At 35.4% G+C, this 18,449-nt stretch overlaps 1 protein-coding gene across 1 annotated transcript in view; it reads right to left on the reverse strand.

Moving 5' to 3' along the window:
* The window catches only part of LOC306850069 (regulator of G-protein signaling 7), a 54,577-nt gene extending 37,361 nt beyond the window's left edge, over positions 1-17,216 (reverse strand). Inside the window, exons 1-2 of the mRNA XM_079385498.1 lie at positions 17,094-17,216; positions 16,268-16,390 (exon numbers count right to left, since the gene is read on the reverse strand). Coding sequence (XP_079241624.1) covers positions 16,268-16,345 — 78 coding nt within the window. The 5' untranslated portion in view covers positions 16,346-16,390; positions 17,094-17,216. The remainder of the gene's footprint in view (positions 1-16,267; positions 16,391-17,093) is intronic.
* Positions 17,217-18,449: the final 1,233 nt, after the last annotated feature.

Below are 18,449 nucleotides of genomic sequence, written 5' to 3' on the forward strand. Positions count from 1 at the left end.
TTAATACAACCAAAAGGATACAACAAAACAAATAAAAAAATAAAAGACGACACAACACAAAAAACAAAACAAAACAAAAGGTAGTGGCTATTTGAAAATAGCAGTATTTATTGTGCGATATGCTATTTACATTAAGTGCAAATAGCTATAGATTATATTTACACTGTTAAAATAGAAGGATTTTCTGCTATGTATGATACTTCTGCAAATAGTGGTAATTATCTGCACCTCAGTGTTGTAGTACATTATAAAACAGTAGGCAATAATAACATATTGAGTGTAAATTATAATGTTAATTAAAATTATTAAATGGATGCCACCTTATTGGGGCAATACAGCCCTCCCTACACCTACCCTAAACCTCAACTTTTTGATTATTTTCTCCATTTTTATTGAAAACAAATGCCTTTCTGATGTGATATGAGATTTGAAAAGGGAGGGAAAAAAAGATAGACAAAAGACGATTTTGCACTCGGGTCAATTGTATCAAAAAGACTACGGTACACACTTTAACATTCACACCACTGGAGCTGATGTGTGACAGTCGTCTTTCGTAGTGCTGACTACCCCGATCACACGTTGGTGGGCGGAGTTAGTGTAAATAGCCCCTGCCAATAAGGTGGGCTATTTGCACTTAGTGTAAATAGACACTCTGTAAAACAAAATCAGGGTAAGTGGAAAAATTAAAAAAATAAAATAAAATGAATCCCTCACAAGGGAACCATCATATCTGGGACAGTGCCAACAAAAATATAATTTTCACGAAAATATTAATCTTTAAGTAATTTCAAAACGAATGGTCCAAAATATTGGATTTTTTCTAAATTGATTGTTTCTAAAATATAATGTAATATTTTGACAGGTTTGATGACAGGTTTCCTGTGACTTGACATTTTCACATATGCTTTCTCTTCTCTTGTTGTATTAAACTTTGACTTGTGTTAACAGCCACGGTAAAGCACACCTGCTGTTTCACAACAAAGGTGTCAGAGACACTGAGTAAAAAATTCCAGACCAGGCTGGCAGTTAGCGGATGCTCTAGAAGCTGAAATCGATATAGGAGGGAAAGGTAAGATGATGAGATTTCCTGAGGTTACCCAGGAATCCTCATCACCCAAACAGGCAGGGCTTGGGGGACATTTACATTACTGCGGATTTTAGGCTGTGGAAACTGGAAGAAAGTGTAGGTCTGTAGCTGTGGAGAAAATTTAGAGAACAACTGAATAATAAATAAACGTCCCCTCGCCTCTTTCTTCTCCTGTCTGTTTCTTTTTCCCTTTTTCCTGTTCTCGCTAGCTCTCTCTCTGGAGACTCAATGTGTGATGTATGGGGCAGCGTTCATTGCAATGCTGTGAGAGTTACCCTCAAAGCAACCAAACCGATAATGAAACACTCGGCTCGCGTTTCCTCTCCTGTAAGACACCATTTTGGGATTCATGTTCTAAATGATATCTTCACTATTATAGTAGCAGGTGTAGAAATATAAAACATAAGATACGGCACAGTGAAGGTGGAAAAGTCATGCATGCCCGCAAAACATGAGCCTGTTTACACTTTCTGCAGACATATTTCAGTGACCTGAAAGACCTTTAACTAGAGACAAAGAAATCATGTTACAATGCTAAACAACTAATGCAATATGGTGAGTGGAACACAGCCATCTGAGAAAGAAAAAACTGCACCACTGGACACCAAGAGTCGATTAATGCAACTCGTAAGATCTACAAATCATGTGTGTAGTTGAAGTTTCCAATATGCTAGGACTGTTGGATCAATGCATCATCTTTGCATTGAATTTCACCTTTCATCCGAGTAGACTGAAGGATTGCTTCTGTCTGCATTTTATTAGTTTATTCAATTGAAACAGGTGCACATATACTGTTGTGAAAAAGTAAACACACTCCATGGAAAAAATAGCCTTTTTAAATATTAGGGCATACAGGTATTTGATTGACATTGAACCAATGACAATATAAAAACAGCAATATAATTTAATAAATGGCATCTGGAATGGATATTTTGTAAAGATCTATATGATCCGAATATAATCACATCAAATTTGTATGTTCATGCTTTCAATTTTATTTATGGTAAAACATATTTGGATCCTAAACCAATGTTCAGTTGTCAAAGGCTATACGTTTATTATGATTTAAATATAAATTTTAAATAAAACGTCAATTTATAAATAAAATTCAAAACATTTGATCAATTCTAATTAAATATTAGCAATGTACAATATGCCTAATATTATTTATTTATTTATGTTTTTAATTGCAAATTATGTTTTTGGTTCCAAATGGTGTAGTTACGACTACACTACTAGCACAGGCTAACAAAGCCAAGCCAGCTAGCAAGACATTGAATAAATAATTTGGACTAGAGGCAAAAATCCACATACTGGCACACTGAAACTGGACTAGCAGAGCAGCACTTCAGATACTTTGTAGTTCTGTCTCAAAACAACAGTAAGGTGATGCTGACTTTCATCTTCGCTTTGAAATGATTAGAGACTCTCATAACCTTACATTAAAAAGTTCACTGAGAAATCAGCAGTGAAATTAATTAACCCAAACCCCAGTCGGCAGTGCAATAACGTGCTAACGGCTCTCCACACTCAAGAGCGTCTTGTGGCAGTGAGTCATTTCATCTCCTGCCTGACAACTCAGCTTTTCTTCATGTTGTACTGCCAACACAGGAAACGCTGATCATAGGCGGGATCTCGGTATGTTGAAGAAAACACAGTGACACATAAAGGAAATGGCAGAGAAAGAGAAAGAGAAATGTGAGGTTAAGAATTTTAAGTTTAAAAGAAAAGATGATAGTGAGAAGATGGAAAAGCCAGACTGTTCCAAGGGAAGAGATGAAAGGCTAGGAATAAGAAAAGAGGGTGGAGAGATGGATCAAAGTAAGAGGAAGGAAATGATGAAGAACAAGGATAATGGATGCAGACTAGAAATGTCAATGTGCTTGCCTTTTGCTTTATATCATCTTCACTTTGCCTTTAATGCCTAAAAATACAATAAAACCCCCTGAACAGTCAGACCTCACATACACATAGGAGCCTTAGCACTCTGGTAGGGATGTCCATGTTTTGTTTAAGCCTGTATCTTGTCCGATCCCATTCCAATAGCTTCACCCTCCCAATATGTTCACACTATAATATTCATTGTACTTTCCAAAAACAGCATTCATAAAAGCCCATAAATATTATTTAAAAAAAAAATCACTGGACAAAATCTTATTTTTTAAAGGAACACTCCACTTTTTTGAAAATAGGCTCATTTTACAACTCCCCTAATTTAAACAGTTGAGTTTTACCGTTTTTGAATCCATTCAGCCGGTCTCCGGGTCTGGCGGTAGCACTTTCAGCTTAGCTTAGCATAGATCATTGAATCTGATTAGACCATTAGCATTTGGTCATCAAAAATGACCAAAGAGTTTCGATAATTTTCCTATTTAAAGCTTGACTCTTCTGTAGTTACATCATGTGAGCGAGATGCTAATGGTCTAATCCAATTCAATTATCTATGCTAAGCTAAGCTAAAAGTGCTACCGCCAGACCCGGAGATCGGCTGAATGGATTCAAAAATGGTAAACTCAACTGTTTAACTCTAGGGGAGTTGCAAAATGAGCCTATTTCCAAAAAAAGTGGAGTGGATTACACAATCTAATCTAGATTAAAAACTGGTCATGTTGCATGTATGCAGCATCTTTGTTTGGATCGTGATTAAAATACAGAGCTTGCCTCTAATTTTAAATGGAAAGAGCACAGACAATGCCTTATTTTGTTTATATGAAGAGATTACTTTCATTTGTGTTACTTATTTATTTGATTTGGGGTTTGTTTTAAAATTTCAGTTTAGTTTTGTTATTTACATTTACATTATATTTACATTTTGTTATTTAGCAGAGGCTTTTATTCAAAGGGACTTACAAAAAAGGACAATAGAAGCAATCAAATCCAACAAAAGAGCAATAATATGCAAGTGCTATATTAGTATTAAGTCAAGTCAAGTCAAGTCACTATTATTTGTATAGCGCTTTTAACAATGTAAATTGTGTCAAAGCAGCTTTACATCAGCTTGATATAAAGCTGGGTGGCTTTACATCAGCTTTAAAGTATTTAGACGGGGAAATAGTGTGTCGAAATAATGTCATTCTCCTCTGGCCCGACAAAATCAGCAGTTTAAATCTAGGCTGCAGCAGAGTCAGATTGTGCAAAGGACTCATCTGGTTCCTGAGGTCTTGTCCCGATTGCCGTCTAGGAGACAGGGTCTTCTATTATAGGGTTATATTTTAGTTTCACAAAGAAACGTGCAGCATTTTGTCCAAGCAATAAAAAAGGACACATTTCATTTATAATTGGTCTTAAATCTCATTTTGTTAAATCGTCGAATCATTAAATCAAAATCTTGAATCGAATCGAATCATGAGTTGAGTGAATCGTTACATCCCTAGAGTTAATAAAATGTATTCACTGCATTGGGTTGGGCGATGTCTACCAAATTGGCATCAGGCGATGTCTAAAGTGGAACATTAACGATAACATCGGGGGGTGGGGGGGCAGATGGGATATCAGTTCGCTAGATGGCCATCTGCCATTAAAAAACATTCATTAAAAACATAACATACTAATTTTCCATGAGATATTTTTGTCTTCATCTCATCAGCAATTTCGATTTTGGGATGCTCTCCAGCAGCTGACCACTAACACCGTGTCTACACCGGACACGAGTAGTGTGATGTGACGTGACAAAATACTATAGAACCCATTCTAATTAGTGATGCTGTCCACACTGGATGCAATGCGACGTGACACAACAAATCCCTGACAGTTAATTGGTTCCTCATTCTATTTATGACGTATTGACGCAAAGTTCAAATGACACGACGCAACACCTGTGGCGCCCGGTGTAGATACGGTGTAAGGAGCAATGCGGAATAATTAATATAAATTATTTTGAAATTTGTTGCTGTTTTTGTATGCTTCGTTTCTAGTAGCCTATAATTCGTTTGGAGTTTTTTGCACAATAACATCTTTACTGTTTAAATTGTGTTCACTGAACTGTTTTGATTGTAATTTGTATTGTGATAGGGAACAAATTCATTATGTTATCATCATTCATTCATTCGTTTGTTTTACAGAATAGAATAGAATAGAATTTCAGAAAATGAATATAATTTCAAGATTCAGTGTCCAAAGAGTGTATGAATTAATCAAATATATTCACTGAATGTAGGTTGTACGTTGCTTTAAAAAAAAAGGTTTCTATAAAACTGTCATATGCATAAATGTAAATGTCAATACACAACAGAATATAATAAAATACAAATGAATATTGTATTGGCACATAGCTGGACTGGTGGAAATTGATAGATACAATAGAGACAATGCGTTAAAATACAGTTACATAAATTTGCACTATATTGCATTATATATTATATTTAACACTGTGTATTATATACAGTATACCATATATGGTAAATGGTATATACATAATAAACATTGTTAAAAGCAAATATAAAACCCAAATAACCATAAAATTGTGCATAGTTATGATGGAAAAATAAACAGTTCTATCAACATTTAGATGGAAATATGAATAAAATATGTCTCGTTTCTACTGTTATTGATGTAAAAAGATGCATGTCTACTCAAACTCGATGCTATTTTGGTTTAAATTAATCTGTCACAGACGCTAGACAATTAGGAAAATATCAACATGGACAGGCTGCATGAAATCCCCAAAACGACACAAAGTAAAAGAAAACACAACCCACACTGCATTAAATATAGGTTCACTTGCAGGGAGGATAAGGTGAATCATTGCCTGCCGAGAGCCTTAAACCATTAGAATTCACTGGGCATTTAGAAAGCAAACAATATAGATAAGCAATAGGATAAACAATATTGGTACTCTTTTGGATCAACATATGATACCTAATGTAAAATCTTTTAAAGATACTGGAGGAAAACCAGTTGAGAACATCAGAGGCTCATGATCCTAGCAAGCAGAAAAAAAAAGATTAGCAACAGTGATGGCAGTGAGATCAGATGGAGAGGGCGGAATGAAAAACATGAATGAAGAGAGTGAATGAAGGGAGGGAGTGCAGGTGACTGGAGACTTCCGTTTCATATAAGAGCTTTAATATGTGAGAAACAGGATTGAATGTCTCTGTGGAGGTTATAAGAAAGAAAGGGAAGGGAGAGATGTACAACGGGCTCAACAGCCTGATACATGTGTTCAAGACGAGCTGGCCAATGAGGTTGCAAGGTACGCCTCATTTTCAAAATGCTGAAGAAAAAAACAGTATGTTATATAACGATTCTGTGCTAAAGCATTAGGAAATGAGAACATCATATGCAGCATAAACTGGAAAAGCCCTCAGAGACTTCTTGAGTGTATGCAAAGAACAAATCTTATTTATATGATTACTGTGGATGAATAAATTGCTTTGGTGCATTAAAAATGATCCAAGTTGCTTTAAATCGCTCCCTGTTGTGGTTAACCTACAGGTCACCTTTTCAAACACTTCACAAGATGAATGTGATTGACTACTGTAGTCCTAATTGCCTGTTGGAGGAAAACTTATGAGCATTAAATGGCACCTTAGAGACCAATTTAGCTCAGATGTAGAAATATTTTCCCAAGATTTACTTAACATGTATTTGTGTCAGTGTCTATAGTATATCATAATATCTTTATATTAAATCTATTCACGTTTTAATAACAGAGTAATCCCATCCATAAAAGAAATGTTTAATTGAAGCCATATTTCAAGGTAGGATTTCACAGATTAAATAAATATATCATCAATAATCTAAATAAATAAATCTAAATAAATTATAATTATAAATATAAGTAATAATAATAATAAAATATATACATAAATGAATATTAATTAATATTTTAATAATGCTAAATTAATTATAATAATTATAAATATAAATAATAATGATTAAATGTATAAAAATTGTATAAGTGAATAAATAAATAACAATAAACATAAATAATAATTATAAAATGTATAGACAGACAGTTAGACAGATTATAATAATTATAAACTAGATAGATAGATAGATAGATAGATAGATAGATAGATAGATAGATAGATAGATAGATAGATAGATAGATAGATAGATAGATAGATAGATAGATAGATATTAATGAATAAACTTTTTTAATAATTATACATAAATTATAATAATTATAAACTAGATAGATATATAGACAGACAGGCAGATAGATAAATAGATAAACAACCATCTATTTGCCTCCTGAGGGCTACAACAACAGACGAGACTTAATTGACTGACGTGTCCATCTGATTGTCTCTCTGTTAAGAAGCAAAGACTCATTTATGGATATTGAAGTCTTCTGGCTGGCTGACACTCTTGTCAATATGACACGGATCGTTTATGCAGTCAGACCTTCCTGCTGACAGCACCTATTAGGACACTCACGGACATCTATGACCCTTATTAGCATTCAATGCACACAACACAAAACAATTTGATACAAACACATCAGTACTATCAATAATACAGGTCTATACACACTCTTAATGAAGATTAAGGGTAGGACATGTTTCATCATTAATATATATAGATTTCATTTAAACTTGGAAATAAACCTGGAAAAATGTTCAATTATGAACATTTAAAAACAAAAGGTCACTAATCAAATAAGCAAATTTGTGCAAAACTTGCTGAGTTTATGCAGCTCAAGTTTCGCTGTCATTAAAGCAGAAATAAGACATTAAGACATATGGCCAGTTTTACTAAACAGGGCACAGTGCAAATTAGCGTAGTGGCAAATAAAGAATAAAGAACTAAAGAAGCCACAGTACATTGAACAGAACCGAAAATGAAGGCTTGCTAGAAGTTTTGATAGACCTGGTATTGCGTGACTCCTAGTTGAGGGTTCAAACTCATATTTTATTTCCTGAAGCAAATTAAAAATAACATGGCTTGGCAAACGATATGTTCGGATAATGTGTTCTTCTGGCATTCAAAATAAATTAAAACTTGTGGAAAAAAAATCCTCTCCCTTCTACCATGCACAGTCGTTCTCTGCGGTGCCTCCTCCTAGCAACACTAATTACAGCTATTTCAAGCGCAAAATAGTTTTAAGACATGCTTTTTTGGGCGTTAAATAATGGCGCAAATAACAGTAATTTACGAGCGCAAACGTTAGTAAAACATGTTGCGTGATTAATTTCAATACTCTCCTCCCATAACTTTTGCGTCTGAAAGGGAAACTCCTAGAAATGCATATTCAATAAGGTCAGGCGCAAAAATAACGGTGTCCAAGCCTTTTCAGCGCTAATTCTTCACTGCGCGTCTTTAGTAAAACCTGACAGTACTATTTTAACGCCAAAAGACGGTTTGCGCTGGCGCAAGTTGTTAGTAAAACTGGCCCATAATGTTTTAAAGGGGTCATCGGATGCAAAATTCACCTTTCAAGTTGTTTGAACATAAATGTGAGTTGGAAGTGTGTACACATCTATCCTATAGTGATAAAAATCCACCCAGTGTTTTTTTTAAATCCCTGTTTTAAAATTCTCTTTCTCAAATCAGGCTGTTCTGAGGTTCCTGTCAGAATGACGTAGTTGATTGACAAGGCCGTTTTACCTTAGACCCGCCCTGAGTGAGCTGAGAGCTGTCCGCCATTGTGTCGACTCCGGTGCAGGGGAAGACAAGAACATCTCCGATTAAGCGATTGAGGTGTTCTGTTGTTGGATGTAATAATGAATATAGCAGTCGTCAATTACTCCCGACATCTGAGCCGCTGAAGACTCAGAGGGTTAACGTTACTTTCACTTTGAAGTGAATGCGCCGATCCCGATCTGCCTAAATGCATCTATGGTCGTGTGAATTATTCGTGATCCAGCTTCATCTACAGAAGAAGTGAGTATTACGTTTTTTTATGAATCTTTGCAAATCGCCTTTCCTAATAACATGCTAGTTAGCCAGTTTCGCGGCTAACCAAGTGTCAATTTAATTCATTTTCATTAACACAGGCATAGCTCAGCTATACTAAAATAATTATAGCAATACGTAAAATGCGATTTAATCACTGAATCCACAAGAAACTCAAAGGCTGATCATTTATGACAGGCATCTTCATCTCACAGTAACTGGCTGCCCACCAATGATTTTCCCCTCTCAAATTGCACATTTCCCAACTTATTGATGATCTCACCACTTGCTCCACTCTGCTGTCAATCCCATAGAGAGTCTGCTGCTTGGCTCCCATAGAGAAAAAAATTAAAACCTTACTCATGCTATGCCCTCTCCACTCCAGTAGACAAGAGAAGCAGCATCATGTTAATTGAAAAAATAAAACAAATAATTTTCAACCCCTATGTTTTCCAGACAGAAATTTGTGGAAATATGTATTTTGTATCTTTATATCTTTGTAGACTGAAACAACAACAGGTACTCAACAGGGATATCAACACTACATATTTCCATAATAACAATTAAACGACAGCACAGACTTAATCACAGAATGTTCAGTAGAATTACTGACAAATATATAGGCTAAAGCTATAATCTTTTATTGTACAATATCTTTGTCGTAACAAAAAAATTGAAATGGATTATGCAAAATAACAGGAACATTGCTCTCAGCAAACAATTTGAAGACTGACAGTAATTGTCTTAAATTTTATTGAAAGTGGTCGACTTATTGGAAAAGTGGTGCTGTAATGGTTGTAGTGGCAGGGCTTTAAAGTTGATTAAATTAAACATAAGATGCAACTTCTCAGGCAAAGTTAACTGTCGTCAGTGATTCACGGCATTTGGCACAACGCTCTGTGAAAAGTTGCATCTCTACAGTCATTCCCTTTAAAGCACCACTGCTAAAAATATTATAAATAAGTCAATCTTGCAATCTACTTAAGTCTGTCGTATGACTTGATTGACACTGTTGAAGAAAAAATTCTTCAATACATCACAGCAAAATAAATATGATTATTTACTATGACAATGGTCTATTTTGTGGCTTTTATATGGCAAAAAAAAAAATTATGCATGAAAATTGCATTAAAAATAAGCCATTTACTACCATTCAAAAGTTTGGCACCAGTAACATTTTTTTATTTTTACTTTTACCCTGCAAGGACAGATTTAATTGATTTAAAAAGATGTCTGTTTCAAATAAATTCTGCTCTTTATTGTAATCAAAGAATCCTGAAAGAAATGTATTAAAGTGTATACTAAATTATTAAGCAGAACAACTGCTTTCAACAATTATAATAATAATTATTATAAATTATTTATTGAGCACCAAAACAGCATATTAGAGTACTTTCTGAGGGATACTGAAGACTGAAGTAATGGCTGCTAAAAATCCAGCTTTGCCATCACAGTATACATTTTTTTTGTTTAAATATATAAATACAGAAAATAGATTTTTTAAATTGTAATAATAGTTCACAATATAAACTTTTTACTGTATTTTTTGTTAAATAAATACAGCCTAAAAGACGTCTTTGAAAAACACAAAAAAATCTTACCAACCCCAAACCATTTTGAATGATCGTGCATATGTATATTTGATGCATGAATACTGCATTCAAAATATGTATATGCATGCTTGGATGTGGGAAAGGAGATGCACATGAGTGAGTCAAACAAGCACAGTACAAAAAGCATCAACTAAGACCAAGAACAGTCAAAAGAACATATGACGTTAAGTGTGATAATAAGAGAAGCTGGCACATCCGCTTAAGTGTCAGTCACGCAACATGGTTTTGAGTCTAAAAATTCATCTAAGAGACAATTCCTCATTTCTATCTCATTCCCACTACAACCCCCGCTAACAGCACATATGTTACCACTCTCAAAACCATACTGACGTAACAGCCAGAAGACAGGCATATGCAGAGAGTTAAGATAGCACACGATGAGTCATAATGGTCTGTCACCGATGACAACTCCACTCAGGGCCACGAACCACCAATGAACGATGTGCAGACCTCAAATCAAGAATAAGGGATAAGAAAAGACAAGCTATTCAACACTCGATTAAATCAGTATGAGTTTCTCATACTGTATGGAGGCCCGCATATCAAAATGGAGCTGTTCTGTGCTGGGCTTGGCCAAGATGCTGTAGTAGTCACTCAACATAGGGTGTACAGCATGATAAAAAGAGAGGCATGCTGGTCTGGATATGAATTATGCATGAAAAGAAGGCAGAAGTGGAGATGGTCATGTTGGAACAGATTGGTGTCTCCATCAGCTAAAATAAATTTTTATATTCACCAGCAGAAGTTTGTATTACTGGGCATTTTCAACACAGTGTGATAGCTGGAAAGTCTAAAGCTCCTTTTGAATAAAACAGCATTTTCTGAGCTTCTTTTAATGCGAGAAATTTATGCTGCCCTTGGGCTATAAACAATAGCTTAAGTGCCTTAGGAGCACCACAATATATATGTGTGTGTTTATGTTTATGAGCCAATACATTTGCCTGGGTGTGTGGCTCAGTATATATTTAGCTATGAGTGTGCTTGTCAATTGTTTTACCCATGGAAAATGAAGAAACATTTTGGATTAACTCTGCGAAAGCCTTTGACAGCCATTATAGAGTATACTTACATATTCTTGAAACTTGACTGTAATGGCTGAAATGAGTGTTTCAGACAGTAAGAAAATAACTGAGATTTTAGAAATGTCACTGCTAATGTCTAATTAAAACAATTTAAAATGCTGATTTATACAGATAATTCTGTAAAAAAAAATATAGTCTATCATACGGGGGGGGGGGGGGGGGGGGTGCTTCACATAGTAATATCTACATCAATTCATTTTATTCAAGTCAAAAATTGTATTTAACCTTACTAAATCAAAGATATTAGGTCACACCAACAGATAAAAATAATCATAAACTACCATTCAAAATTTTGTGGTCAAAATTTTTGAAACAAATGTCTTTGGCCCACCAAGAAACCATGATACATTTTGCAGAACAAAAAGAATAGAAAGTTCAAAATAACAGCATTTATTTGACATGGAAATATTTTGTAGTGTTATAATATTGTCACATAATTTAATCCATGCTTGCTGAATAAAAGTAATAATTTCTTTTAAAAAATCTCACTGATCACAAACTTTTGAGTGGTAATGTACATAATGAAATACTACTACTACTACTACTACTACTACTACAACTAATAATAATAATAATAATAATAATGAAGAAAGCAAAATAGAACAACCACAAAATGTTCACATTTGGAGGAACTATTTCCATCTCAATTTTCAACTATTTAGGCCTACAATACATACAACGGATGAAAGTCAATGTTTTATTTTAGTTTTCACAACTACACTTTATGTAGACTACAGTGTGAAGACAGCAGCTTTTCATGTAGAACTGTGTTGTAACATGTCAAAGGCTGTACTTGAGGGACATGTGACTCATCTTTTTCTCCAGCACCTTTGGGCACTATGTAGCAGACACCAGGTCTTGATTTAGTATTCTATCTCCCCACTCTCTGACTTTGTATCTGCCTCTCCCTCATAATACGAGTACAGGCTCTGTACAGGCCTACAAAACACCAAGTTAAGTAAAACTGCCATCATTTACAATTAAGTAAGATCGTTATTTAATTTCATCATTGTGTTATGTGTTGAGTGCGAAAAGGGTGTATAAAGATATGGAATGGTAAAAACTATTATCAAAAAAAGTATTATCAAATTTGCTGAATAATTTAGAGAGTGTCAATGTTTTTCCTACAGTTATTAGTGCTGATTCTTTCATTAAGTCACACTAAAATTGGAAAGTATTGCAGGATTACTAAGGAGTCCGACAAGGCTCAGGTTTTTAATGATTGCTGTTGGCCAATCACACAGAGTGCACTTTATGATTTAACATTTCCAAGCCAATTTTACACCAAATTCTTCATTCTCTCTTTTACCAAAGAAATACAAACTCATGAATGGGCAACCAAGCCTAGAAATTCCATCTGTTCATTCTGAATTGGAACAAATTTATGCATCATACTCCTATGGTAACACAACACACTTACAGTATGTATATTGTCTCAATAGTTTATGATCAACCTAGCGAGAGCCTTTTTACTGGGGTTTTAATTGCTACTGTAATTATGTAAGTGTATTGTTATATTTATAATTTTTATGGAGCACATGGCAACAGTGGAGCACTGCTGATAAATAAATAATGAGCAAATAAGTACATCATGTTAGAAAGTGGTTCACATGCTACTTAAGAATCATTTTTTGTTCTTGACATACTGTCATATATATGCTATATATATATATATATAGCATATAGAACTGATAAAATGTAAAAACTGTAACTTGAATGCAATGTAAGTCGCTTTGGATAAAAGCGTCAACAAAATGCATAAATGTAAATATTTAAATATTAATAAAAGATAACACAAGTAAACACAAAATGCAGTTTTTAAATGAAGGGTTTTTTTTTATGAAGGGAAGACAAAATCCAAACCCACATGGCCCTGTGTGAAAAAGTGCCCCCCCCCCCCCCCCCCCCCGGGCAAAAATGGCCTGCATGGCAGAGTTCCAAGACGAAAACCGCTGCTGAGCAAAAAGAACATAAAGGCTTGTCTCAGTTTTGCCAGAAAACATCTTGAGGATCCCCAAGACTTTTGGGAAAATACTCTGTGGACTGACGAGACAAAAGTTGAACTTTTTGGAAGGTGTGTGTCCCATTACATCTGGTGTAAAAGTAACACAGCATTTCAGAAAAAGAACATCATACCAACAGTAAAATATGGTGGTGGTAGTGTGATGGTCTGGGGCTGTTTTGCTGCTTCAGGACCTGGAAGACTTGCTGTGATAAATTGAACCATGAATTCAGCTGTCTACCAAAAAATCCTGAAGGACAATGTCCGGCCATCTGTTCGTGACCTCAAGCTAAAGCGAACTTGGGTTCTGCAGCAGGACAATGATCCAAAACACACCAGCAAATCCACCTCTGAATGGCTGAAGAAAAACAAAATGAAGACTTTGGAGTGGCCTAGTCAAAGTCCTGACCTGAATGGCATGACCTTAAAAAGGCGGTTCATGCTCGAAAACCCTCCAATGTGGCTGAATTACAACAATTCTGCCAAGATGAGTGGGCCAGAATTCCTCCACAGCGCTGTAACAGACTCATTGCAAGTTATCGCAAACGCTTGATTGGAGTTGTTGCTGCTAAGGGCGGCCCAACCAGTTATTAGGTTTAGGGGGCAAGCACTTTTTCACACAGGGCCACGTGGGTTTGGATTTTGTTTTCCCTTCATAGTAAAAAACTTCATTCAAAAACTGCATGTTGTGTTATCTTTGATTAATATTTAAATTTGTTTGATGAAACATTAAAGTGACAAACATGCAAAAAAAGAGAAAAAATCAGGAAGGGGGCCAACACTTTTTCACACCACTGTATGTATGTGTATATATATATAGGCTATATATAATTTTATATTTAAGTAATAAAGTATTTACATTCTAAAACAAATAAAAATTAATAGAAGTCACTGAATCAAGTGTAAAGACATCAGAAAAGTAACTGTGTAAGTCTGCCTCTTTACAGTTACTCCCAAGGACTTGTAAGTCTAAGATTTTCAAGATCTATTTAATTTACAATGCTTCTGGGAAAGTTTGTAATTCTATGACGATTTTGCACGGCTTTTTTTACAATCCAGTTATGGTTGCGATGCTTTCAGGAACAGTGGCACCATTCTGCCTAAGGTCCTTCATAAATCTATCCAGCTCTATCCAGATCTGTTAGAAAAGCCTGTGATAAGGGGCTGGCCCAGTAGTTATTAGTTCTGAATTGGGTGAGTTAATGTCTTGTGATGTGAAGAGAAGAGCCACAGTATCTCTGACTGCAGAGCAAGGCTCGTTCATGCACCTCCACGGCACAGCACACCTAATAGGACTGAGGCAGCATCGAGGAAATGTGAAAATCAACTGAAGGGTGAAGGAAATGAATTGAAAGAAGGAAGAAAAAATAGAGTCCTGCAGGAAGATGCTGCAGCCTCTGATAGATGAATGATTCACTGTCTCCAAACTATATCTGACTGCCACGTTTTGACAACATATTTCAGCCGCACCTGAGGGAACAGATTGAAATTGAACATGCTCAGGAGAGACGGAGGGGCAAGCTGGTACAGGACAGAGGAAATACTAGTCGTGATCATATCAGAGGGTTGGGTCAAGGTTTGGCTGGTTAACATGGCCTTGTTAGTGCCTGCTGGTAGATGTCGTAACTACACCATCTGGCAGCAAAACTCATCTTTTTGCACAAATCTCTAAACATTTATTCTGAGTTTTATTGAAGCTAATCATTTGAAATGATTTATAAAAACATTTAAATGAGAGATGTTATTTACACTTTAAGAAAACAAATAAAAACTGCATTATTGCAATGTTGATTAATTTGATATCGCTGGGAAAAATTGTCACAAATGCATAATAAATATTCAATAGATCGCCCGTTCCTAATGTCAGCATAAAAGTACAATTGAATTCATCACAGAGAAGCACTCAGATACCTGATTCATCATTAGAGCTCATTTAAGCAGGCTACTAATTAATGATACAACGACTGACCATGATTGAAACTGTAATTTGTCACACAAGTCTTTAAGTATGTGATAATGGCTTCGTGAAAAATTCATGTTTCTTTTTTGAGTCTCCATAGGATGAGTGGTAACATTAGTGGCTCTCAGCCACAATGACAGACTTTAGTTCCCAATCAGCAATAAAAATGACTTTGACTCAAGCAGTGATTTGCAAATTACCAATCATCAGAAAGATGGAGAGTAAGAAAGGTCAAAAAAGTTTTGATGTCCATCTCTCCTTTTTCAAAACACAAGTTTTTCCATTCCTGTTGCTACTCAAGAAAAAACCCTACAGAGGGACTCAATGTCACAAGGGAAAATTGTCAAAAAGGCAAAAGATTAAATGTAACACGCTATTTAATAGCATATTCCCACCGTGACAACTTACCCCACATAGCCACAAAAGGTCAATGTGTGGTAGCAAACTCTTTCTTCTTTTTTTAAACAAAAAACTCTCAAGATTTATGTCCATACAGAAACAGACTTTCCAAAATAAACTAAAAAGTGTGAAAAATAGCCCCTTTATCACCCACACCACTTTCATGTCTAGACACAGTATTTTTTTCCCAAAACTGTACTCAAAACAAAGCTTACACTACTTGTTCTGTCAAAAAGGCAATACCTTTCACCAAGTAACCATCTTAATAATTATTCAAAGTCCTACCTTTCTGTAAACCAGCATGTTTGGGGAGTCGTCCGTCTCTCCATTGCTGTTTGGATGGAGGCTGTTGTTCTTCGCCATGGTTCAAAAACTCTGAAAAACAGCTACTCCAGTGGATATATGTACCTGATGGGTAGAAGCAAAGCACACAGACACACACACACAATGATTCACTTCCTTGCTTAAAACATCAATACTTGCATGATAAACAGTATTACTGGACAGAAATCAAAGATGCTACCACAATGCAGAACTGATCAGTTGGCAATATCTTTGTGATAAACCCCACCTAATTGTGTCATTTGTAATTACAACCATGCTTTACCAACGATATTTTAGTGAAAACCAAAATGCATAGCTATTGGATTACAATCATATTTGGTTGTCTTAAAATCATTTATCAGCTGGTGGTTGAAAATTTTCCTCTCAAGGTTAAAAGGAACCGGTTATTAATTAAACGCTGAAAATCTGATGACAGCAGATCACAGATCAGACACACTTTTTCAGTTTTGTAATATATGTGGGACAGCCAATTAAATGCAAACATTGTTCCACCTCGCGCTGCACCCTTATGTCATGCATGCGAACGCTTTATGATGTGTCAAGCGAGATTCGCTGTCTTATATTGCTTCAGCCCGCCAGAAACGGGAGCAGGAAGCTAATTTTCTTGTAACCAAAGATGCACAGTCTTGCACAGACACCCGTTCCTTTCAGAACCACAGACAGCTCCTCAGACGGAACTGCAGCCCTTGCACGAGTCCTCAGAAACCTGTCATCACCAATAAAATGCACAACACAATCATAAAGCATCACTTCTGTTCACTCTCACCTCAAACACGCCTCGTCTCCCCCTGATGTATGGATGCGCGATGCCAGAGTGGATCAAGCTCCTGCAGTCCGTCAGCTATCAGACGTATCATTCATTGGAAATATTAGTGATCCTTTGCTTGATGCTGACGCGTTATCGCGCGCAGGGATTCTGCTGAAGGACTGGGCACGCGCCAGCGACAAGGCGACGCGCATCCAACCTTGAACCAATCCTGGAGTCTACACAAAAGAGGAAGGAGTGCTTTTCTTTGAGGGATTTGGCATTTTTGTTTGGTAAATAGTTTAATTATTTCTAATTATGTCACTCAATAATAATAGTAATGATAATAATAATAGCAATAATGTAGCATACAACATTGAATTGCTCAATTATTAAATTGTGTTAATTAAAATATCGATTATTTATTAATATTATATGAATTAATATGAAACTACTGAACTACTATTTTATTAAAATATAAAAATATTTTATTATTAAATTATTATTTATTTACATTTTGCAGACACTTTTGTCCAGAACAACTTACATTATATTCAATCGCATTTTATCTGTTTTCTTGTATTCCTGAAACCATGACCTTGGCATTGTTAGCTACATGAACTACTGTTTGAGCTACAGAAAAGCTATTATTATATTAAACAGTGGTAATCTGTTGGGGGGGGGGGGGGTCAATTTATGACAGCTATTGGGAAAGTGATAAAATCTCAGGAAAAGTTATTCTCCAATGACTGTGGCATTACCTGGAACAGACAAAAAATTTGAAATACAAACTGAGAATATTTCTCAAAATGTGTATTTTTAAGGATATTTGCTCTCTCTCTCGGTCTCAAATCTGACATTTCTGCATGCTCTGTACATACACCATACTCCCTAAAAATGTCAGGGCTGACCCAAATCTCAGGTTTTGCAATAACAATGCATAGAAATAATCAAAATGATAAACGGTCAACCAACTCTACTGGACCACTTGAGATGGACTGACCTTGTTTAGCCCTTCACACAGTTTTTCTTTAACACTGAATGAGAGTAAAGACCCTCAGAGGCCCCTTGCATGCAATTTTCTCTTCACACTACATGGCAACAAAGCCACTACAATTCTTAAACACCTGTAGAACCTACAAGACAATGTTGCAATGGTTGGAAAATTAACCTTTTCCAATTTTTCTATCATTCTTTGAGACTGATTTCCTTAAGGGTGTTTTGATGCTTTTAGTCTAACGTTACCTCTTAGCTTTCATATTTTATATTATATTTTATATTTTATATTATATTTTAAAAATATAAATGTATCTGTGCATACATTCATTAAAGAGCATTTAAAATCTAAAAAAAACAAAAAAAACTGTTTCCAAATTA

This window comes from Barbus barbus (genome assembly GCF_936440315.1).
Source record: "Barbus barbus genome assembly, chromosome: 30".
NCBI lineage: Eukaryota > Metazoa > Chordata > Actinopteri > Cypriniformes > Cyprinidae > Barbus > Barbus barbus.